The 25397-nt window shown below is 43.8% G+C and overlaps 2 protein-coding genes across 3 annotated transcripts in view; both read left to right on the plus strand.

Annotated features, from left to right (window-relative positions):
• Nucleotides 1-2348, plus strand: part of MUC13 (mucin 13, cell surface associated) — a 45162-nt gene extending 42814 nt beyond the window's left edge. For both annotated transcript variants that reach the window (XM_054044173.1, XM_054044174.1), the window contains one exon: nt 1038-2348. In XM_054044173.1, the coding sequence (XP_053900148.1) occupies nt 1038-1088 (51 nt within the window). In that variant the 3' untranslated portion in view covers nt 1089-2348. The remainder of the gene's footprint in view (nt 1-1037) is intronic.
• Nucleotides 2349-23531: 21183 nt separating this feature from the next.
• ITGB5 (integrin subunit beta 5) overlaps nt 23532-25397 on the plus strand; it is a 114121-nt gene continuing 112255 nt past the window's right edge. Inside the window, exon 1 of the mRNA XM_054043937.1 lies at nt 23532-23681. Coding sequence (XP_053899912.1) covers nt 23603-23681 — 79 coding nt within the window. The 5' untranslated portion in view covers nt 23532-23602. The remainder of the gene's footprint in view (nt 23682-25397) is intronic.

Raw genomic sequence — 25397 nt, forward strand, 5'->3', positions numbered from 1 at the left:
GGGCTGCTGCCCAAGGAGGCTGCTGAAACTTAAACAAGCTCTCAGAACTGTCTAATTTATACTCCACTCCAGCCCCCAACTCCAACCCCCCAGAGCAGCCCAGGGTTTGGAGGGCATGAAGAGGGCTTAAAGGGCCGTAAGAGGCATAGCAGAGAACCTCACCAGGGGAGCCCAACAAGCACAGACATGTTATGCTAGAGGGTGTTTTCTGACACGTTGGGATGCACTGTCTGGATTTTATTCAGAAGCATTTTGACTCTTTATACTGAGCGGTAGAACTGCTCTGCACCGTGGCACTTGGTGGGGCAGTTTTAAACACATTAAGAACATAGCGATCAATAAAAGTCATGTGCTGTATCCTGCGTGCACCCCATAAATAACCCATCAGTAGTACAGGCAGATGTGTAATTTCAGAGTCTCTATGCTTTGTGTGTCATTTCCCCACCCCCCACCCCCCGCACACACACACACCCCTTTTAGGAAGAAAATATTTTTTAACTGTTTGGCGTCCCAATTTTGCAGTCCTGGCTTAGGAAAAACACCCCCGTGAAGTGACTGGGAGTTTTGTCTGGATACAGGGTGCAGAATCGGACCTTGAATATTCAAAGCCTTTTAAAAAAGTATTTTAGATCCACCTCAGTAAGGCCCTGATGCAGCAAACTGTCCCTATTTAGTAAAGAACTTGCACAAGGGCTTTAATTTTAAGCACATGCTTGTGCTGAATTGAGGCCTTCTCCCTGAATCTGAGAAACATGGTAAGTTTTATGTTGTGTAATATACAAAAACTGCTGATAAAAAGTATCTAATTACTTCAGGTAACAATCCCTTGATCTGATTTAGCCAAATAGTGATTTTGTCAGACTTTCCTAGCTTATCAGGAATATTAACTTTTCACTTATCTTGAAAAATAATTGTCCCAAAACTCTCTGTTTTCCATCAAAGCTCAAATTAGGCTGAGGAAGGGCTACTTCAGTAGAACATATGAACACTGAACTGTATTTTCTGTCCCATCAACGTATTCATATTGCTTTTTCTAGTATGAAATGTCATCAAGGGGTGATGGCTTCAGGCTTCAGCGCAAATACTGAATTTAAGCAGAACAAGACACTGGCAGCTTGAAGAGATAGGAGAGCCATGACAACAGACCATGTAGATGGGTTCTGCAGCTTCCTCACCTAGCAGAGGATTTCGGTTGGGTGGCAATTAAAATGCTTAAAATGACTACAAATTCTGCAGACGACTTTTTAAATGAAGACGACAATCTGAAGGAGACCTCTGTATAACTAATCTGCTTAAATAAGTGAAAATTAAAGTGGGGACGAGATGTATTTAAGGACCCTATGGGCTTGTCCATCACAGATTGTGTGTACACAAGATTTTTTCAGGAAGCCTCTCACCAATGCAGCTCTAGCAGTGGCAGCAGTGGTGGGACAGCTAGCATGTACAGGGCACCAGCATTTTAACCACCATGTTGTCTAACCCTGTTCAGAGAAGGTCCAGATGACATGATGATGACAGCCATCTGTGCTGGTCTGCACCAGCACCCTTGCCATTGCTACCATGGGCAAAGATGTGTTAACATCATGGAAAACTGCCACACAAAAAAAGTAGTGTGAGTCCAGGCTACAAAGAACAGTCTCCCAGATTTCATACTGCTTTGGGTTCCAAATAGATAGCGCTGTCTTGGGAACATTCAATCTCAACTGGAGCCCCTAAGTGTTACTATAAAACAAAAAATAAAAGATCTGGTTTCAGATTCCAACTCTTGCTTGCCACATCCCCTTCATGTTGGAAGGTCTTCAGTTCCATGAGACCCAGATCGAGGCCAGAGTCTGGTGGCCAGAGCCAGGGCTTTGGTTTGAACCCATTTACACTTCCCTCCTCATACAATGGCAGGGCCAATACCTCCCAACGGTGCCTTTTACCAAAGCTATAGCTTCCCATCACATGCAGTTTGTGATCACTTTCAGCTTCTCTGGACCTCAGGCTGGCATAAAGCATATTTCTATTAAGCTTCCTGAAAAGAATTGTTACTTGGCTTTTTTTCCCCTTATTATTTTTAGTTTATCATGCGATTTCACTGTCTTTTTACGTTCAGTAAATCTTTTAAAAAATAATACCTAATTCATATTTTACTGTGTAATTTATCAGATAATTAATGACTCTAATGATTAGCGCTAGCATTTCAAACTCTGTATATATATTTAAATAGGTTAGGTGCCTATAAAGTATAATTTAATTGAATTACAATGTTATGGTTTGTGATTTGTGTTCTTGGGACATATGAACTAACTTGTGTTCTATTAAACACAGCACCTGCTCAATAAACTTTCAGATAATGCTGTTCAGAGAGATGTGGGGTTCCCTTGCACACATCAGAACTGTCCTCTGCACCCTACACTGGCTCCCATAGAATGTCAAATCAAGTTCAAGGTTTCAGTCCCTCTCTTCCAGGCACTCAATGGTGTGAGGTCAGGGTACCAAAAAGATTGACTAAAGCCACAGAATGAAGACCATGATGAAACTCTGCCATGATGGAGCTCTTTACAGTAAGGGTAAAGCTCATCTGTGCAGGAGACAGTTTTCTCAGGAGCTAGTGCGAGATGCTGAATGAGCTCCCACAAGAATTAAGGACCACCACAAACCCCACCCCTTCCACTTTAAGTGAAAGGCACATTTCTTTTATCTGCTCTCTCTAATATAAATACATAGCAATGTGTGTTATTTAAAAAAAATCAAAACAAAACACTCCACCGCACATACTTCTCCCCCGGGGAAAGGAGAAGAGAACAAACACAGGACAGATGTTAGTCACGTTACTTAATGCACAACTGAAGATGCTCAGATACTACACTGATGAATGCAGTATAGTTAGCTGTAGGCATCTGAGTACAGCTTCTGAACACCCCAAAAGGCAGAGGGGGGTTGGATCCAGGAGTTTGGTTTGTGCCCACCTCACATTCAGATGATCAAATTAGAAATATTGGTTAAATCTTAATGTAGTGATGCTTCTTAGGGGGTTTGTACCCAATGCCATTGACTTTCAATGGGTGTTGGGTGCCTAACTCCCATAGACCTCTGAAAATTCCAGCCTGGATTCTTAATGTTTCTGTGATATACCAGTCCTGGGTATATGATCATCTATCCTTCTTCTGGCTGGCCCCATATGCCTGTAACAGTCTGCTACTTTCTCCCAGGTAAGGAAGTTCTCCATTAGTTCAGAGTGTAGAGGCTTTTGGTTTGGGGACTACAGGTCACAGGTTTGCTCCTGCTGATACCTACGACACTTGTATGCAACCTTGCACTTCCTCAATACTTTAAATGTTCTAAAGCAACCAATATTTGACTGGAAGGATGCCAGGCAATTGTGAGGAACAGAAGATGTGCCAAGTGGTTCTTGTATTTTTCACAGGGCCTCTCTGATAAGCTTCAATATTTGAATGATTATTCTTTAGTTTCACTTCATGTCCTCTGATAAAGTCACACCAGACAACTGGCCATCTGGGGTTGACCCCACACTGGCAGCCGAGATCCCAATTAGTCCATTTTGTGACACCTGGACGGGGAGACAGGAAATTAAGGATTAGACCCATCTGGGGATAGCCAGACTGGGTGGTTTCTATCAAGGAAGGAGTGTGGGGCCAAAAGCAGAACACTGAGAGAAGAGAGCTACAGCAGTGAGCTTTTACCCTGGAACTGGTCCTGAAAGGAGAGGATAACAGGGGTTTCAGGTGGTTGCTAGAGGGGAGTCATCCTGAGAAGAAAACTCAGCAACGAACTGGGAAAAGCTGCACAGAGAGAAGAAGCTCCAAGGAGAGAGGAGTGGCGAGCACAGCTCCAGGAGAGACACCTGCAAACAGGCAAAGGTAGGAAACAGCCAAGGGAACTAGCAGAGGTAATAAGAAACAGACCCTAGCTGCTTATCACCCAGAGGAGAGTGTGGGCCTGGGTTCCCTTGCAACCCCCCTACAGGAGAGGCAGTGTAAGCCTCAAGAGGAAAGGAGCAAGGACTACTGAGCCTACACTGGGGCTGAAGACCTGGTTCAGGGTCACTAAGGCTTTAGGTTTTTGTTTGTACTTCTTGTTTCCCTAGGAGGGGTGAGGCTCTCAGCCTCTCAGCTCTCTGGATGAGTCATAAGAAGGACCAGACCACAGAGGGCGTATCTACACAAACCAGATACCTGCGGCTGGCCTGTGCGGAGGGGTGGTTTGGTAGAGATCTGAGGCTGTTTCACTGCTGTGTCCGGCTGGAGCCCAGGCTCTAGCACCCTGTGAGGTGGGAGGGTCCCAGAGCTCAAGCTCTAGCCTGAACCCAGAAGCCTACACATCAGTGAAGCAGCCCCACAGCCTGAGCCCAAGTCAGCTGGCATGGGCCAGCTGTGTGTTTTTCTTTGCTGTGTAGGCATACACAGAATGGTCCAAGTAGCTGCAGGAAGGGAGTGACACAGATGGATGGGCTCCAACATCAGCCAGGGACTGAACCTTCAACACTGTTCTACACACACTGCAGGTCATATTTAAACCATGAAACACAAGCAACAGTGAGTGGTGGTTTGGTAGAGACCTGTGGACAGGTTCCAATTAAAAAAAATGTACCTTAACCAGAAGCTGAACACTTTTCATTTTTTGTTGCTGCTTCATCTCTTGTTCTTCAATAGGACCGTATGTAGATGGTCCAGAACAATGGTTCTCAAATTAGGGCCGCTGCTTGTTCAGCGGTTCACCGCTCCAGGCCAATGGGGGCTGCAGGAAGCGGCATGGGCTGAGGGATGTGCTGGTCACCGCTTCCCGCTGCCCCCATTGGCCTGGAGCGATGAACCGCAGACAGTGGAAGCCGCAATTGGCCGAATCTGCGGACGCGGCAGGTAAACAAACTGGCCCAGCCCGCCAGGGGCTTTCCCTGAACAAGCGTCGTCCCAAGTTTGAGAACCACTGGTCCAGAATATCTTGACCATACTGTTCTGACCCAGTTAAATCCAAGATGTGCTGGAAACCTTGCCAACGCAGACTGATCTTGCAAGCTTTCGAGCCCGATGTCTAGACCAAAGAGGTTCAGAGAAGCTTAGGAAACAACGGTCCTATACTGAACTGATGGACTATTTGAAGTTCAGACATGACAGTAGGTTTTTAGACCTTTCCATGGGTATTCCATATTCTAGTTAGTATTATGGCTGTATGGAAATGCTGGGCTATACCTAAGAATAACAGAATAAATAAATAGCAGAAATAGTACTTAGGAGATAAATAATACTCCAAACTATTCTGGTTAATAACTTTAGGACTCATGGGGATTATATCTTCAGATCTATCAGTCTGCATCTTGAAGACCTATAAATGAACTTACTGATCTATGCAGTCAATATCTATGGATGCCTTCATTCTCTCTGCCAAAGTCTCAGTGAACAGATGTATTATTTTAATTTAGTTTAAAGTCTTTTCAGAGTGTGTGATTTTTTTTAAAAAATATTATGTCTTCTGGTAAGTAAAGCAAAAGACTGTCCACTGAGGTTTCTAACCTAAGTGAGGTCAGTGAATTTTTTAAATATACATACATCTGTTGGCTGTTAAAAACATTAATGTAAATAATTATGAAAATCCTCTTTTTCTTGCAAAGCAAATCATAGGAATTTGAACTATATATTTGAAGGCTGAATCATGAGTTACTCTTTAATGAAAACTTACTGAGCATAATACAACAGATATTTGAGTGTCAATGACAAGACAGACTGCAAGAGCTGTCAGATGTTCCTGTCATTTGAACACGAGGAATTTTAATTGCAGTTCAAGTTAACTTTCATAGCAGCAGCAACAGCATCCACTACTTGTGCTAGAAGGGTCTGTCAGAGTTTCTTTTAAAACCCCTATTCTTCAGGATTTCAGACTCAGCCATAAACATCTGATCTAGGCTGCAACTGTGTGTGTAGTTATAAAAGGCAAATTGGGAGGGATTTGTTTTCTGTTTGGCTATTTTAAAGTATGTGTCTGGGAAAACCACATTGAGGGGTTTTGTGATTATTGGCTTTTAGTTCGAAAGGTTATTCTAGTTGCCCAGCCTGCCAAATCAGCCTGGGATCTGAGAATGAATCTGGATGCAGTCCTCTTCTATTTTTGCCAGTAACTGAGATTCTGCAGGCAAAAGTATAGTCCCCCACTAGTGATACCTGTGGAATCCCACCTCAGCAAGACTATGCCTTCAGTGACACCAGCTTCATTCATCCACTCTACTAATGTGTAAGGGGGTCTGGTGTAAGTCACCTTCTGAGGAGCTAGGATGGAGACTCCTTTAACTTGCACCTTCTTCTGACTCCTCAACATGTAAGTTACACTAACATAGACTTCCTTCCACATTTGGTAGAGTAGATATAATAAGGGGGTCTAATTGATCTTATGCCTCACCTTAGAATTTGCCCCATTATGCACACGTATATTTACATGGAGCCATTGTAGTCAGGTAAGTTAAAAATATGCAGCTCTTAATTTATTTAAAAATACTCGTCTATGTTATAGTAATGGACCTGAGAAAGCCCACAATCACAAACGAAGGCATCAGAACAAACAATATCCTGCACCAAAACACTCCATAATATAGGGGTGCAATATTTGGATTAGGGAGCTTGCATTTGGTGTTCAGACTGGAGACATTAGAAAGTTGAGATCCAGACCTGGTGTCTTAGAGTCAGGCTCATCTCTATGACATACACAGTAATTTTCTCCTCTCCCATACTTCCTTTACATTTTGATATTTTAAAAAATGTAATGCTACTTAAAATAGAGCGAATGGAGTTTAAACTTCACTTATAATGACGTAATATTGCATTTATATAGTTTCTTACATCTCAAAGACCTTTGCAAACTTTACTACGGGAAACGAATGTAAATACAGGTATCAATATAAGTAGTATAAGGGGCATACCATCAATCAAACATAGGCCCCGCCCCTGACCTATCAGGCCCCGCCCTCCTGTCACCCTGAGACCTGTCCCCCCGGGTTATTACTTCTGGGGTCAAGACGGACACATGACCAGAAGCAAAGGGTGTCATGTGACCCCTCTAAGAACTTCTCACACCACTCTCTACCAATCAGGATGGGTTTCACTCCCCGTAGGGTGAGAGGAGATTTTACCAATCAGGGGGTGTTGTGGGGCAGGGTGATCCATCCAGAAGTGGGTTGTGTGACCCCTCTAAAAATTCCTCCCACCGCCCTCTACCAATCAGGATAGGTTTCAGCCACAAAGGACCTCCCCGAGAGCAGATTTGACCAATCAGGGGGAGTTCCAGGGCAGGGTGACCCGCCCAGAAGAGGGTCATGTTACCCCCTAAGAGTTCCCCCTACTGCCCTCTTCCAATCAAAGCTCAGCACCACCCCCGGAAGCCTCGGAAGCACGAGAGGCTGAGGCAGCTGGGCTTTGTTTAAGAAATCTGCAAGCTCCCTGTCTGTTTCTATCATCACCTCCCACTCGTGCTCCCAGAGGGTCCTCACTACATAACCAAGACTTTTCAGATAGTCGGTCTTGAGCTGCATCTTGTAATAAAGAAACCCAAAAGTTGTCCCGTCCCAGGTGACACAGCCATGGAAAAAACACTCGTTAAACTCAAAGACTGTACATACTCCATCAACGACGGCATAACCGTCTAGAAAGTAGGGGCCTACCTGTAATTCCCCACCCTATAAAGCATGCCATATCTGTACATTTTATTTGTGAGTGGTATACAACAGCCACTGAATAGAGGGGGTCAGATATCTCTTTTTCTGCCCATGATAATTGCCTGGAGGAAGAAGAGCTACTGTGTTAGGCTGCAAAAACATAAACCTATATATAGCCATGCAGACAGATGCCAGCGTTATGTACCGGAAAGGATGTATGCACAATTTTACCTCTGTGAATTTACCAGGGCCTCTCTCTACAATATCTCCCATCTCTGTCATTTTCTCCCACCTTCATGATTTCTTCTCTGTAAAGGATACAGGCCTGTCTCAAAATTTTGACATCCTGCTGACAATAATACGCGAGCTCTTTCTACAAGTCAAACATCTCATATCTGTTTTCCCGATTCTAGTCAAGAAATTCTGCTTTCTCCCTAAAAAGAAGAACAGGAGTACTTGTGGCACCTTAGAGACTAACAAATTTATTAGAGCATAAGCTTTCGTGGACTACAGCCCACTTCTTCGGATGCTTTCTCCCTGGGCATCATGCTGTCTATGCCATAGTGCTCCTCCCCGGACATAGGCCCCACGTAATTTTGGTTTTCTAAAGTGTTAAAAAAATGTGGGAAATACCCTTTGCAACCTTCAAACCCCATTGCCTGCGGGAGCTTGCTAAGCTTCATGGGCAAGAAGTTTAAAGCGTCTATAAAACGAATGCCCAGGGCCTTAACTTCTATACCCATTTGTTTACTACCCTGAGTTATCCGTTCTATGCACATCTTTATCTTCAGCAATTGTCTAATGACAAAATATGTATCATAACCTTGGAATTGTTCACTAGGAACATGTAGTCCTGGAACTTTTTGCCAATAAAGGTCTTAACAAAAGTAGAAAGACACTCACCGCCCTTAAATTCCCAGGATTTTTCCAGCTTTAGGGACACAGCAAAAATGTAATTGAGCTATGCAACCCCGTCTCCTGCGTGCATTCAAAATGGTACAAAATATACTTTTCCAATTATTTGGGCTGTCTACATAGGGTGACCAGATGAGAGGAAGAAAATATCGGGACACATGGGGTGGGCAGTTGCCGGAGGAGCAAAAAAATAGCGGAGTACCGCGAAATATCGGGATGCGGGACAAACACCTAAATATTGGGACAGTCCTGATTTTATCGGGACGTCTGGTCACCCTATGTCTACATCACCGGTGATCAAACCCTGACACTGCTTACAATGGCTCCCTTTACACCTGTGCCCCTTGTCCATGTAAGACTGACACTTATCACACAGTTTTAGACAGGCATTCGACTTGTTTTTTCGATGCACAGTCGACGTGTCTGTCTAAACACTCTTTGGAGCGACAATACATTCTACAGTTAGGACACCTCAGCTGCACGCCCACACTGTCTGAGCACGTCGCGCTCAAGCAGGGGCAGCAACGATACCTGAAAGAGGGGTCGTGACTGTACACTGTGTGGCAAAACTCACAATAATTTTTCACACCAAGCAACTTTTTCACACGCAGAATCCCATAATAATGCTCATTGTGCAACAGGATGAAAAAAGTCTTGTGGTACCCCGGGCCTCCCGTTTTAAAAAAACCCTACTCACCTTTCGCCACATAAAGCACCACCTGTATGTTGACTCCTAAATGCTGTCAAACGTTACTACGTCACTGAGCAGAATCTTTTTTTTTTATCTGACCACCCCAGTTTCTCATGCAATTTTCTTGCCCCATCTAACAGTTCCACATCTGCGGGTTTACAGTCGGACATGACGGCCAAGAATCCGCCCGCAAAACACAGATTGGTATCGATGTATGTCAGGTCTACTAAACACTGTCTCTTTTTATGGATGATTTGACTACTGAGGATAGAATTTAAAACTCTACGGCCACTCCCGCCTGTGATTTTTACAACTGTCACAATGAGGCACAACGTCCCATCGACATGCATTTCTCTACTACTCTATTACAGCTTTGAGGTCTGATTTAAGAAGTCTTTAGCAGACAGCTCATCCCTTGTTCTTCTTACCGAAAATAAAGGGTTGGTTAAATTACGACTCTCTAAACGTAACTGAATGTAATCGTCAGAGGCTACCCTACTGTTAACGTCATTGAGAACGAACTGTATCCCCCTGTGTATGCCTTCAACGACCTGCTGAGCTAAATTTATTAGTTCAAGACTGACAAAACAAAATTCCTCACAATACACCAAATCCCCAAATCTAGGTAGTTCCTTTTGCCAACTTCTCACTCACTCCATATACATGTCTGTTTGGGGGTCTGCATCTGCATTTTCAGGGTTACTTGGGGGTTCCTCTATGGGACCATCAGCTGCGTCTTCTATGTCAGACTCTATTTGAGAGTCAGACTCCAAGGGGCCACCAGGAGGATCATCAGGAATAGACAAGGACCTGTCTAGAGATCCTTCTGGGGAATTTTCCAAATCAGACTCTGTGTGAGAGTCACCACCACCTCACAGGTCAGATTCCACCTCCCCATTCTCAGACACATCAGTCTAAGAGCCTCCAATGGGGGACATCTCTTTTGGGTTTTTTTTCTCCTCATCACCTCTTTAGCCTTTTAAAAAAATTTTACAGCGACCCTGGCCCATAACTTTTGGGCAGCCATCCGCTTATCCCCCAAATGCTGTCCCCCCTTCTGTTTATGCCTGAGCTGATATGTACCCTTGAGGAGGCCCCTTTTACCCCTCCACAACTAGTCACGCCTGTTCAGAGTCACCCTGTGGAAAAACTGAAGTATTTTTCAAAAAGTCACCCCCAAGAGCTTTTGGATTTTTGATGTAGTTCCAGTCCTCCTTTCTTTCCCTGAAGATACAGCGTTCATTAGCTTTCTGAACGAAGCGTCACATTTTTCCCAAATCTTTTTAGAATACCAAAGAGCTGTACCGAGCTTATTGTGTTGAGAGAATGGTTTGTAATAATTTTCAGATACCCCAGCATTGCAGGAGCTTTCAGTCCTTAGTTTTTTATTCACAACCCCTAAAGTGCACGCTCCGGGTTTGTGAATGTGTGTTTTCACTCACCATTTTCTCAGGATTTGGTGTGGTGTTGACCGCCGAGGAACTGGAGTTGTGGTTGCGTGGTTGCTTTTTACCAGAGTCTTTTGTTTTGTCCTTGAGTTTGACGTATACAAGCTTTGGACTGTCCTGATGCTTCGTCTGCGCTCTTGTGCTGTTTTGCATTGGCGTTGTTGTTCTTGTTGTTGTTAGAGGTCTCAGAGCAGATTCCTGGTTCTTTGGCAGTTCTGGAGGAGGTGTCCCTGTACTCTGACTATAACATTATCAGGAGAGCTGCCCATGCCTGATTAAGAAAAACAGATGTTCCAATTTAGCATCAAATAAACATTTTACAAAACTTAACTTTACCATCTTTCTCACCTACTCCTATGTATTTGCTTAAAATACAAAACCTCATAAAATAACCAAACCAATGAGCAAAATATATCTACTGGGCTTCATCCATCCATCAGCCGTTGATGCTGGTGAATTTTCCTTTCCAGCTGTCTCTTTCCTTTTTCTTTTGAGGTTGTTTACCCTCTGGTCTAAAGATCTCTCATGTTTTGAACGTACTTTGGAACAGACAACGTTATTATTATAAAACACATGAAACTGTCTTGTAAACGTAAAAAATAAAATACTCCATTTGGGTGTTTTTCTATTTAAAAAGTCAGAGCTTTAAAACAAAAAAATCCATTTCAGGCTGTACAACAAACACAGGTTTTGGTTTATTTCTTCCACTAGTGTTTCTCTAAAACCTAGGCATTTTTTAATACAAGCACGTGTTTCCACCATGCACCCAAAAACAAAGTGTGCAATAAAATACTTTTAAAATCCCGCATCATAACTAAGTCTTGCATAGGCCCCCTAAATCACCAACAACGATTTAAACACTAACTAATTTTAAAACAACCCAATTTAAAAACACATCACATTTTGCAGAATAAAAACCAAACTGTTTTGAAACAAAATACTGTAAACCCCCACAGTTATCTCTAGCATAGGCCCCCTGAATCGCCAACAACAATTTAAACACTAATTTTAAAACAACCCATTTTAAAAAACACATCACATTTTGCAGAGTAAAAAACCCTGTTAGTTTGAAACACACCAAACCAACAGTTTTCAACCATATACTTTACGAAACTCCACACTTATGTCCTGCACAGACCCCTGACTCACAATTTAAACATTAAAACTCTTTTAAAAACATTCACACACTTTTAAAAGCCAATTACAGAAATTTACCTTCCACCACAGGGTAAAAGGATATTGGCACACGGTTATTCTGTTTTCCCCCCATGCGTACTTGGGCCTTTGGATTAAAGAACAAGCAAAATTTTTAGTTAGTATTATTCCCCAATTGCATCAAATCCCAATGCAATCTGTGTTATACCTGGTGTTTTTTAATTTAACCATGTTAAGCACAACTATAGTTAAAAATGGGGTTTTGCCTGGCCCTGGTGAAAAGCAGCTTGAAGTTGCTATTTCCGTGCTAAACAGATCACACTGCAATAAAGATAGGTACCATTATTTAGTAAGCACAGCATGGACAAAGCACTGCAGTAAAGAATGCGTGCTGTAATAAATTTTCTAATGGGACATTAATAGTTTCCCAACATAGTGCTTGTTACATTTTTTTGGAGAGTGGGAGGAGGAAGACTCTCAAACCCGTTTTTAGAGCCAATCCCCACCTGTCTCAAAGAGCAATTGTTTTACTGCACAGTTTATTAGATGTCCATTCTCCTCACCTTGTCTCCTCTGAAGTGAGACTGATTAAAAAATAAGATCATTCCTGCAGTTACCCTACAAATAAATCTGAGGTGTAACCAGGAAGAGGAAGTGAATTGCATGGATGAATCTCTGGAAAATATCTGACAGTCCCTTGAGAAATATTTTATATTACTGGTTAATTTTACAAGGTAACTAAACCGGAGCTCTGAGCTACCTTTACAGAGACCCTTGCAGGAATTCCTTACTTTTCAGATTAGCTGTTAGTTGTTTTTTTTAACCCTTCATGTTATTTTGTTAAATGTAATAAATATGAAAAGAGAGTGTGTAACTTAACTAACTATAAATCAAACAATGCATGTGTTCCACCTCTAGTCATTGTAGGTTAAATTATTTTACAAGACAAGGACTTTCTTTTTAGGATTTTCATTCCTTCCAGTTATAAAGGATTTTATCTTTCAAAAGTTGCATAAGCTTCCTTGTATGTATCTAGAAGGTAAGCAGATTTAAAATTCTGGATGTTTTGTGGTGAAAAAGGGCAAAAGAAAATGTGTAATGATTTGCTTAGAACAATAATCTGCTAATGTCTTAAAAGTTTCAGATGAGATTTTAAAAAGCTGCCTAGGGGATTTGGAGGCTAACACCCATTAACTTTAGTGAGAATTTGTTTAGGCAGCTTTGCAAATCTCAGCCTTCACGCTTTCATAGCATTTCACTCACTTGAAATCCCCGCTCCATTGAAGTCAATGGGAGTTTTGCCATTTCCATTCTATATGCATCCGAAGAAGTGGGCTGTAGTCCACGAAAGCTTATGCTCTAATAAATTTGTTAGTCTCTAAGGTGCCACAAGTACTCCTGTTCTTCTTTTTGCGGATACAGACTAACACGGCTGCTACTCTGAAACCTGTCATTATGGTGTAGCCAGGATTTCCCTGATTCTCTGACATACCAAAGCAAAATGAAATACCACCCAATGATGATTTCCACCAAGGAAACTCCTTCGCTGTTTCCATTCCATTTACTCTTTTGATAGACTCTATTAAATCTGTGTTATAAATTGTCATAGTTGTTTTATGTTGCTCTTTTACAGTGTTGCGCAGTGACTTTCATTTATTCTACTTGGCAAAGTCTTTGTTCAGCCACAAGGTGGTACTGTCACTTCTCAACAGCAGGAATATCCTTTAGAAACCAAAGAACCCTTAATGCATTCACTCTAGTTCTGGGTCAACCAATAACACAAATGGTAAACAATTTCCCATTGGCTTGGAGTTAATTTTTAACCTCCTTCTGTGTCATAACCTCATGCAACCATGGCTCTATGCCTTTGATGGTATTCTTATTATTTTCACAGATTGGGGCACAGTTATCAGGGTCACAGGTGTGACCCTTCATTTGAGACACATATCCTCTATCCTCTTGTATCTTGACATTTTAATTAACCACACTGCTGAAATTAACGATGTAGCCCGCCATGGTCTGCTTTCCAGCTGTTATGTTCATGGCACACACACACAGAAGTTAGAGAAAAATATAAATACTCTTGCTGGAACGTAACTCCACTTTCTTTCTTAGAATTCAGCATGATAACATACAAGAACCCCACAACAGGCTCCTCCCGAACAGAGAGGCACAATTCCCCCACCCTTACTGTGGGCTGGCTGCATCAGGGCCTAACAGCAGTCAGTCTGCACACGTCCCTACAGAGCCCTCTAGCCCACAGAACCTAGCCTGCAAGCAGGACCAGAAAAATATCCTGAAATTTAAAGTGACAGCCTACAATTTTAACACAGTTTTTAATACAACACACCGGCCAATCCACAATTTGTTTAGATTCTAAAAATTAAATCTGAAATAACTTGACAACCAAACAAAAATCCTTCTGGTTTTATCTGAGAGGATTTGGGAGCAAGGATGTGCATGGCTCTGATGTAAATAATCCATGGACTGTGTTCCCAGGAATGATATTTTCATATGCTCCTGTAAAGTGCCTACATCACTTCTGAAAACTGTCAATCAATCAATAACAGAGACAATTTCTATGCATAATCAAACATGCGCCTGGTCCTCCATCTCCAAAAATACAGGTATCTATCACTTGGGCTAGAAGAATGTTCCCTCGGGTTGTAGCTGTAGCAGGTCTGAGATCCTCTCTGTGGGTCCAGCCACTAAAAGGCAGAATCACACACAGCCTGTACATTACATTGTCCACATAGGAACAAGTGCTATTCTGTCAGGCAGGACCACATCCAGCTGCACAGAGAGACAGAGATCAGCTCTGGAAAGATTCCGCCTTATGGGTTTGCCCCAACACTCTGGTGTCCACTCTCTGTAAGAGATACAAACCCAAAGGTTTTATGAAATTTGCCCCCTCCTTCAATGTAGAGGGAGATATGCACAATTTCTTGCCCCCACCCCCAGTTAGAAATTACATAAACTGGGTTTGGGATGCCACTGAGTCAGCCTATTCTGCCAGCCTGGGTGTGGCCCTGCCTGTGTGCTTGGCTGGAAGAGGCTTGTGAGCCTAACCCAGCAAGGCCAGGTAAAGGGGACCCAGGCTGGCAAAATAGGCTGACTCAGTGGCATCCCAGCACATCAGGTGACACCTCAAAGGGCCCGACCCGTCACATGGGGGATCTTGACTCCCTGTGTGCTGTCTGCATGGCCTTCCTGTGTCCTAGCTCACAGCAAAAAATTGGGGGAAGGGAAAGAGTGGGCAGGGGAGGTGGAGCTGTAACTATAGCAATCCATGGGGATGCAGTAGAAGTGGAGACTACTGCAGTTCTGACGCATTAGTGGCCACCATAGAATGGTTCCATGGCCTGGAGGGGATTCCTTGCTGGTTACTTGAGCTGTGATCTGGGATAGTGATAAGGATCTAGCCCCGGGTGAATAAATGAGGTGGTGAGGTCTGGGAGAAATAGTGTCTCACCCAATGGCATTTCTTTGAAGATCTTTGGAAAGAGAAGAAAACAGAGAATTGGTTATTAACCTGGTCAAGAAAACTGATCTGTCAAGTCTCATATCCTGCGTACAGCTGTGTCTACTTCCTGATGCTTAAGGAAGTCTGGCAACAGCTCAGATGAGAAGCTGGTGAGAAGGTGTATTAATATCAGAGCTTTCCATAATGTGGTTTTGGGCACCAGGATTCACATACGTTTGCTTTTTCATTTGTTTCATTTCACTGGGCTTCATTCTCTCTGACTTTGAGCTTTGGGTTCAAACCAACGCCAGAAAAACTCCAAGCTAATCTCACATGAAACCAGCACATCTCCCTTTTGGGGGATTTTTTGGGAAAATCATGAATTAATCCAGGTTGTTCAATCTGAGCCCAGGTTTGTGCTGTCTTCCATTTAACTAGGAGCTGCTTAAATCAAAAGATTGACTTGATACTGAGGTACATGCTCCTCCTCCTTGATCTGTCAGCTGCTTCTGACACAATCTACCATGCTCCTCTTCTTGACATCTTGTCCTCCCTTGGCTTCCGTGACCGTGTCCTCTCCTGGTTCTCCCCCTACCTCTCTAGTTGTTCCTTCAGCATGTCCTTCAGAGAATCCTCCTCCAGCTCTCTGTCCTTTTCTTCTCACTCTACACCTTATCTCTGGGTAATCTCATCTGCAAACCATTTAACTACCATTCCTAGGCTGATGATTTACAGATCTACCTCGCTATTCCAGACCTGTCCAAACTAAAATCTCAGCCTGTCTCTTTGCCATCATCTCGTGGATGTCCACCCATCAGCTGAAGCTAAACATGGCTATAACAAAGCTCCTAAACTTCTTCTCCCCCAGACAAGCCCTCCCCGCTACCTCCTTTTCCAATAACTGTGGATAACACTATCATCCTGCTTGTCATGCAGCCTGGATGTGAGGACCTAGAAAGGTCTGAGTTGAAAATTATATCCAGTTTACAGGCCTACATTTGACTCCCGCCAATTCTTTGTGCATCACATCTCTAAGTAGATACGGCCTTTCTGATCCATCCATGAAGCTATAACTCTCGTCTCATCACATCACATCTGGATTATTGCAACATCCTTCTGTCTGGCCTTCACAGATGCAATGTTGCCAAACTCATAACCATTCAGAATGCTATTGCAAAGATCATTTCCCTATCCCATCAATTTGACCGTGTCACTCCTCTCTTTTGCATCCGTTTGCTGGCTTCCCCTTCTTTATCACGTCAAACATATTGTGCTTGTATTCACAGTCAATCCCCGCTCTATCAATCTAGCATTTCTCACTCACGAACTAGCTGGACATGCTTGCCACTGATTGGCCCATGATATCAGCCTCCATCATCCACTTGTTAAATTTTCAAACAAACACCTTCATGCTTTCTGCCATGCTGCCCCACACACCCAAAAGAAGTTCTGGATAAACATCTATAAAGCTACCTCATTATCCACTTTCAAATCTCTCGCCTAAAAACTCTCTCTTTTTGCATTGATTCCTATAAAAAATTGTCAGTGTTTAGGCTGCTGATGTGCTGAGTCCACTGCCTATCATGTTAACCATATTCGTTTAATTGTTTCCTTGTACTTTCCTGTGTGTCTGTATCCATCTGTTGTCTCCTCGTCTTACAATTTGAAGTGTAAGCTCCTTGGGGCAGGGACTGTCTTGTTCTGTGTTTGTACAGCACCTAATACGATGGGCTTCTGATCCACGACTAGGCTCCTAGATGTTATTTGCATGAATGTAAATAATTAATAATGATTTATGCAGCACCTATAAGCTTCAATAATCATATCTACACTATATTGGCATCCCTCTAATGCAATCTAAATTCTTGGATCCTATCCCAGAATTCACAGAATTCACAACCCCCCCTGGCCAGGAGGGGATTATTTTAGTTGTTCCAAACTCTCTACACTTGGCTTCTCCTCCTTTTGGCTCTCACTGTAAATTACAACCCTACGTTTATGACTTTACAGCCTGTTATCATGGGAAGGATTGAGATGTCACAATTTCAGGACTAGAGATGCAACTTCTGTTTTAAATTAGAGCTGGACTCACATCCCAGTATTCAGATCTGAACAAGGTTAGAGCATATTTGAGACCAGAGTTTTGCGTCAATCCTTATAAAGATAGGTGCCATATTAAAAATCTCAACTAGGGCCTATAAAATGACTCACTTGGTATTTAGAGATGTGCCAGCACTTATTATCTACCCTCCTCGCCCCTAGCAAAATCCAGGGATTCAGATATTTGGAACTCCAATCCAAATAATCTCTGATTTGGCTTTTGCAAAACAAAATATACCTGATAAGGTTTTGCAAAACCCAAATTAATCCCATTGAGTTTGTTCCTCTCTACTGATAATTGGGGATCAAGAGAACTGAGTTCAAAACCATGTCCCATGTAAACGGATCTTAAGCTCAGATGTATTGGAGAGGTCTGTCTTGGGTGAAAGTCCTGCCTTAATGGTAGCTTTAAAGTGTGCCAGATGAAGCAAAGAAAAAAGATGAGCCCCCTCAGAGTCCAAGTGCTCTTCTTGTTTCCTTTCCAGAGGAAACGCACTGTGACTTAACTACAAGTCAGGTTTTTTGTTTGGACAGTTCAAGGGCCTTATCCAGCAAGGTACTGAATGTCCTCAGTGGCTTCAGTGGGAGGTGAGGGTTCTCTGCACCATTGAGCAGGTGCTCAGCACCTCACAGGATTGAGCCGCAAGACCTCACAATACAGTAAGTGTAATACTTACCATTTCACATTCAAGGATCCCAGTGCACTTTGCTACCATTAATCAACTGAGCCTCAGAATAATGGTGGTATTATCCTTATTTTATAGATAACCTCTCTGAGCCTCAAGTTCCTTAAGGGCCTGATCCTGCACTATTGAAGTTAATGGCAAAACTTTCCTTGACTTCCGTAGAGCAGGATTGGCCCTTATGCAACTTGTCCCTCCATGATCACAAAGTGAATGTGTCAGAGCTGGGAATGGAACACAAATCTCCTGATGCTGCGCTCTAAACCCAGCACCACACTGCTTCCCAAAATGCCATTTCCTCATCACTTTGCCCTGCACCTTATATTGAATAACTCTGTCTCCACAGATTACGCTTGCATCCTTCTGGTCTTGGTCTTTTCTTTTGTATAAGGGAATTCTAGGGGAAAGATATGTGGCTCATTAAATACGGTCACACATAGGAATGCAGGAGGTAATTTTCATTCTCTGACTTTGCCCTATGCTGGCAGCTGCTCTCAGCTTGTCCCTGAATCCTCCAGAGTGTCAGCAATAGGCATGCAGCTCCGAGCCCACCATAGCAGGCAATTAGAAAGGATTAGATAAAGACTAGTCTAGGAGCTTCAGTTCAGGCCGCATATAATCTCCTTTAGTGGAGTATTTCCTGGCCGTGTAGCCAACCTCATGGACTCAGTGGCTGTCCTCACTCTTGTGGGTGGATTCCTCACATTTAATGAAAACTATGAAAAAGTACTTCTCTTGGCTTTACTGCTGCTCTATAAATATCTAGGGCAATATCCTCCCTGCTGCTTCTGCATGTGACCAGATGGGAGACCACTGACTTTGCACCATGCTCTCCCCCAAGGAACCTAGAGAACTTCCTCCACTAAAGCTCTGCAGGGTTATTCCTCTACAGAAACTGGAGAGCAGGGCAGGAGCCGTGGAACCAAAGAGCAATCACGCTCCATACCATGTTCCCCTCAAGACCCCATAGATTTCCCATTGAAAATGTGACCCTGTGTTAATGCTGCTTAAAGCAGGGTTAATACCCTGCTGATTCCCCTCCATGGCTAAGTGAAATTCTCAAAGCTAAGTCTGTGCTACTTATTTACCATTCTTCAGCTCTCCCTTGTACATCTGTTTTTTTTTTTTTTATCCCCATTGTTTTCCTGTGTAGCAAGAGGAGGGAGTTGTATGGGTGAGTTGGGCCAGCACAGGGAGCTCCTGATAGTTTCTTTTCTTAAGAACATAAGAACAGCTGTACCGGGTCAGACCAAAGGTCCATGTAGCCCAGTATCCTGTCTACTGACAGTGGCCAATGCCAGGTACCCCAGAGGGAGTGGACCTAACAGGCAATGATCAAGTGATCTCTCTCCTGCCATCCATCTCCATCCTCTGACAAACAGAGGCTAGGGACGCCATTCCTTACCCATCCTGGCTAATAGCCATTAATGGACTTAACCACCATGAATTTATCCAGTTCTCTTTTAAACTTTGTTATAGTCCTAGCCTTCACAACCTCCTCAGGTAAGGAGTTCCACAAGTTGACTGTGCGCTGCGTGAAGAAGAACTTCCTTGTATTTGTTTTAAACCTGCTGCCTATTAATTTCATTTGGTGACCCCTAACACTTGACAAGCAGAGTGTTTAAAGCACTCAGGTACTGCAGCCTGCTTATAGGGTATATTCAATATCATTCTTTATTCAGAACACTGGAGTACCTAGATCATGATGATGTCTCAGGACACCAGGTTCCAAGAGCCTGGGCCCCACCACTTCTGCAATTTTATAGCCCTGCAAGCCTGAGCCCCACAAGCTGGGCCAGCCGCAGGTGGCTTATTGCAGTGTAGCTATACCCTTATTGTCCACTCTCGGCTGGCTTATTTGGAGTTTGGACAGAGCTCACTACCATGGCATGCAAAGGGTAGAGAACCCCCTGCACTGCTGCTTTACCTATCTCATTACATCTTCACAGGGCCTCTGTGGCACAGAGATCCTTTATCCAGGCTCCCCACAAAGGCGTGACTTTTATTCTAGAGGCATGTCAGCAACAGAGCACTCTGTGGGCCAGGTGGATCTGCACTGTAAATACAGGAATGAATTTGGCTCAGTTTTGTAGAGCGGATGGATATACACACATAACAAGGTAAATTCTCCTCTCAGTTACCAAACCTTTGGGACATATTCCTCCCTGGTGCAACTTGACATGGCTGAAATTACAGCAGGGGTCAGGCATGCTTTGCACATTGCACTTTGAATGAACACTACACATGTTCTCTTCCTTCAGATCTCTCCTCAAGACCCCCCCCCCCGCACCCCCTTCGGCTGTGATACCTGCACCAAATTGGTCAGCCAATGGTGGCTCTTTTCTTTTCAATATGGCAGTTAAGCTTGGTCTATGCACAGTTTTGTTTCAGAATAACGACGTCCGTTTGGAGTGTGACTTTTTTTTATTTTTGTTTTTACCAAAATGGCAGTACGACTCTATCCTAGTATGGGCACCATTGTACTGGGATAGAGGCAGTGCTTAATTTGTAAGGAAAGAGGTGCCTGGGCTTGAGCAAGTTTTTTACTTTCATAACTGACGTGGCAAGCCCAATGGTGCTGCGGCTCAGCCCTGGCAAGCCTCGGCACAAATTCAGCACCTTTATCTGCCCTTCTACTGGCATTGCTGATTCAGTGCTGCCAACTCCCCCAATTATCTCAGGAGTCACCGCCCTTTGGCAGAGCAGAACTAGTCTGGTAAAGAAATGACTCAGAACTAGTCACCTCAGAATTTCAGCTGGGGGAGTGGGAGAGTGGCCCCTCCTCTGATTAGCTGCTTTTCCAGTTCTGCCTCCTGGGGGAAAGCAGCCAATCAGAGCTGCTGCAGGAAGTGGGCACAGCTCTCTCCCCCTATTCTCAGGAGCAAACCCCTTTCTCACAGAAGGGGAGGGGGGAGCAGGGACTAGGAGCAGAAAGTGCCCAGGTGCTCAGGGCAGCAGTATAATACTGGGAAGGGGCAGAGACGGGGGTGAAGAACCCCTGGAGTTGCCCCTCTCCCCAGCCTGGAAGAGGGAGAAAAGAACCCTGTTGCATCCCCACACAACTCTGGTCTGGGACAAGGGGTGAAGGTCCAGGAGCTGCAGGAGGAGCAGGGGTGAGGCTAGGGGGGCAGAATTGATTGGGGGCTGTGGGGTAGAACTGATTGCTTGGCAGGGGGTTGGGCAGATGTGGGGGTAAAAGCTCCTGCATTGGGAGTGTTGGCAATCTAATTGTCTCTCTCACACACGCACAGACTAGGGGTTGACGGGGGGAGTACAGAAATCAAAAGACAGGCCAAAAATACAATATAATCTTAAAGAAACAAAACCTAAACCACCATGATTTTGGGCCAATCCCATGATTGCTGGAGGTCTGATTGATGTTTTTTTAACCTTCGGAGTTGATAATACTGCTTATTCCCCATCCCATGGGAGAAGAAGCTATATATATATACTGATATAACTGTGCTCAAGGGGATTGTACTGCTTTAAAAATATTGGTATAGTGAAAGTGGCACAACTTTTGTGTGTGACAATTCCTAACAGAGGGCCTGAACACAGATAACAAATAATCAGTTAAATTAAAACCAGATCCATGACAATACTGAAACAATTAGCCATATTTGTAAAAAATAACTATGAAAATTAATGGAAATAGAGCAAATATTACAGTTAATATTATTTTGTGTATGTGAATAATGTAAATATTAGATTAGGAATAGAGATTGTGTGATCAGTATCTCTTAGGCTCAAACTCTAATGCCCCAATCCAGCAAACATGTAGGCACCATGAGTGGTAAAGCTTTTCAGGATCCAAGCCTAAACTAGTATAACTAATTACTGGAATTTTCCTTTAATATTGCATAACTGAGCTATAATCCATGAAAACAGAAAAAACGAGTAAATCCAAACAGCAACTGAAACGCCCTCATAAATCCACAATCATCCTCTAGATCTGAAATGTTGGTTCTCTCACTCTGTAACAATTGGATAGAAAATATGTTTTTTGGAATCTGCTTCTGAAACTGTAGAGGGCAGGGAGGAAATTAAGGGAATTATCAGTGATATTTAAATAATTCTTCCATTTGGAGTTAACAGAGGCCAGGCAATTCAGTTGATTTGGATTGTTCTTTACTTTTCTTTTCCAGAAATGCATTAAGTATATCTGTATTACAAAACATTAATGTAAGCAAATGGATGGGCAGGCTTTAAAGAACTAGGTTTTTATTAGTATATGGTGCATAATGTTGATTTCACAGTGCATACACAGCTGATGAAAAAATACTTATATTGATGATAAACATTTACAGATAGCCAAACAAAGAAAAATGTGGTTTGAAAACTTACCAGTTTGACTGAAGGATATTGTATATTTGTATTGTAACTTTGTATATTTTTACCTTTGATGTTGACAATTTATGTTGAAATGGTTATAAAACTTTTTGAATCTCAGCACATACTGTCATTAAATGACGATTGTCTGACCTCCTTCTTGGCCGAGCACTCCTCCCCCAATTTCTCACAACTCTGAACATTTAAATTGATAAAAATAGAAAATGCTTAAGAATAAACAGTGATGTTAACCATTGAAATTACGAAAAAATAAAAAGTGAATTCTGCTAAACCTATGAACAGGTTACAAAACTATACCCACTTGGAGAGGTGTGTGTGTGGTTCGAAGGTTTGTGCGTGCAGTGTATCGGGGGGAAGTATGGGATTTGTGTGCCGGGTGTGTGAAGAGTATGAGTGTGCCTGTCAGCTGTTTGTGTGGAGTCTGGGAGCGGGTATATCTGTGCGAGAGTGTGTGTGTGTGTGTGGGGGGTGTTTATGTGTGTCTATTGACGCGATGTCTGTGGCATGTGTGCGTTTGACTTGAGAGAGGAATCCCAGCGGGCAGTTAAGTGTTAAGGATCCCTGCCTGCTCACTGGACAGGCTGGGCGGAGATTTCATATTCGCACCCTCCTGCGGGAAGAAAGTGGCTGAACCTTGGAGCACGGGGGGACGGAGGGAGGGAGGAAGACGGACCCAGGGGGAGGGGACAGACAGAGGGAGTGGGGCAGACCCGGGGAGGGAGGGGACAGCGGGAGCCAGGCCCAGGGAGGGAGGGGACAGAGCGAGTGGGGCAGACCCAGCGAGGGAGAAATGAAGGGATTAATCCGAGGCTTGGGAAACTTGGCTGCGACCAGGGAGGTCCCGCCACGCACTCTCTGAGCCCGTGGCGCTGCACTCCAGGCCGGTGCCCCGCTGCTGATGGCAGGGGAGGGGATCCCCTGAGGCGCGGCAGGGCTCGCTGCATGGTCCCCCGGGGCGCGGGGCATGCTCTGCGCCCGGCCCGCCTCGCCTCGCGCCGGCCGGCCGCTGTGACCTGTTCGCCGGGGCAGTAATGCGCGCCGGGCAGCCCGGGCTCGCTGCCTCCCGCCGGCCAGGCAGCTGCGGCCGCTGCTAGCTCGGCGGGCTCTGCCGTCCCCAGCTGTAGCACAACCCCACCTCCAGCTGCAGCCACTATGCCCCGGAGACGGGGGCTCTCTTCCCCCAGCGCCGCCTGCCTCTTCATCCTCTCCTCCCTGCTCCACCACCTCAGGGGTAAGCTGGCTTTCCAAGTCTCACCCGAACTGGGGGGAGTGGGGCGGTTGGTTTGAGTAGAGATCGCGACGATTGCGTTGCAGGAATAATAAAACCGACAGTCAGCTCTGTGGTTGCTTTCTGGGGCTGGACGAGCAAGCGGGAGAAGTGACTAGCTGGGGTCGGTTTCTTCCTGGTAAGCATCCCCTTGCCAAGTGCTCAAGGAGGGCGGTCTTCCCCTGAAACGGCTAAGGACAGATGAAGTGCCCCATTGATGTTCCAAATTCTGGGGGCAAACTGGGTTCTGGATTTCTTCCCTCCCCTCTCCCCACCCTCTTAGAGGGGCAGGTGATCTCTCTCCATCCCGCCCCCCAGCACAAAAGACTTCTTGAAACACTTTCTGGTTTCAAGGTTGTAAATAACCTTTGTGGTTTTGGTTTTGTTTTAAATTCCATAACCTTGATCCTGTAGGTTTCCTACAAGGCCTTTGGGCTCAAAGCTCTGTACAGGCACTATATATCACATTTGCCCACCACTGAGGCGCAGCCACCAATGATTGGGGTTGTTTATCCGGAAGCACAAAAGAGGTCTCTGTGGTAGGGTCCCCCATCTGAACCAAGGAAAAATGTGCATGTTGTGAGGAGGTGTTTTTAATGCTGGGTTTGGCCAGGTTATAAGGGCCTCTTTATAAAGGAGTTGAATTAGTTTCAAGGCGGAATGTAGTGCTGGTATATGGTTCATGATACTGCCTGAAATGACTCTGACGCACCTACAGAAGTGAGGTATCCGTATCAGGAAAGGAATAGACCTCACAAAGTCCACACACATGCATCATATTACAGTCCTTGGTTCTCCTCATTTTAGGCCAAACAATGAAAGTGCCAGTTCATTCTACATGTGCTTCAGACAACAACAAACTCCATCAAATTTGGGGACAGGCTGTTAAATTTTATTTTTGTAAGTGGTGTCAGGGTGCTCAAGAGTTTTTGGACAGGTATCCCTTTTTACTAGCAATCCAAATAATTTTTTTCCCCCTGAGACTACATATCATTATTACAATTAAAAATAAAAATGCAGAGCATGAAAATCACAGTTAGTCCCAATTAAATAGAGCAGTTAATCAGCCCAAAGTTTCTCTTGATTTTTCTTCCTGTGTTTTGATTGTGTTTTATATTCCAAAATGTTTACCAAGTTGCCAAATATGACAGTGGTAAATAACAGCCACAATTACCTTGGTACTCAAAACATCTGTATTTTTAAGAAGTCACACTTGAGTTAGTTGTCTTCAGCTAAGCCTGGAATTGCATGTGCCTAGATTTCCATATATACTATTGCTTTTTGCTGTTTCTCAAAATTACTAGATTTCTGTGTCCAGGCGCAGCAAAAATTGTAATGATAGTACAAGAAGTAGTTGTTATCTGAACAGGCCTGATTATCTTTCTCTAAGTGCCCTGAGAGGCTAGTAGAGAGCTAGCGAGCAGTCATATTGACTTGAACCATTTGTACGAAGGGCTCAGCTTTGATTTCCGAACAATTTTGGATTTCGCTCCTTAGCACAAAGAACAGGCAAGTTTTTGCTCATAGATATTCTGCAAGGTCCCCACTTCAAAGTTTTTCTTTTTAATGCAATGTCTTACGTTCAGAGTTGGTAGAGACTTGCTATTGAATGTGACCTAGACCACATACCTGGATGTGAACTGACTTAAACTTTGTGGGTCTGGATATTACAACTCAAGC

This window comes from Malaclemys terrapin, chromosome 11 (assembly GCF_027887155.1).
Source record: "Malaclemys terrapin pileata isolate rMalTer1 chromosome 11, rMalTer1.hap1, whole genome shotgun sequence".
NCBI lineage: Eukaryota > Metazoa > Chordata > Testudines > Emydidae > Malaclemys > Malaclemys terrapin.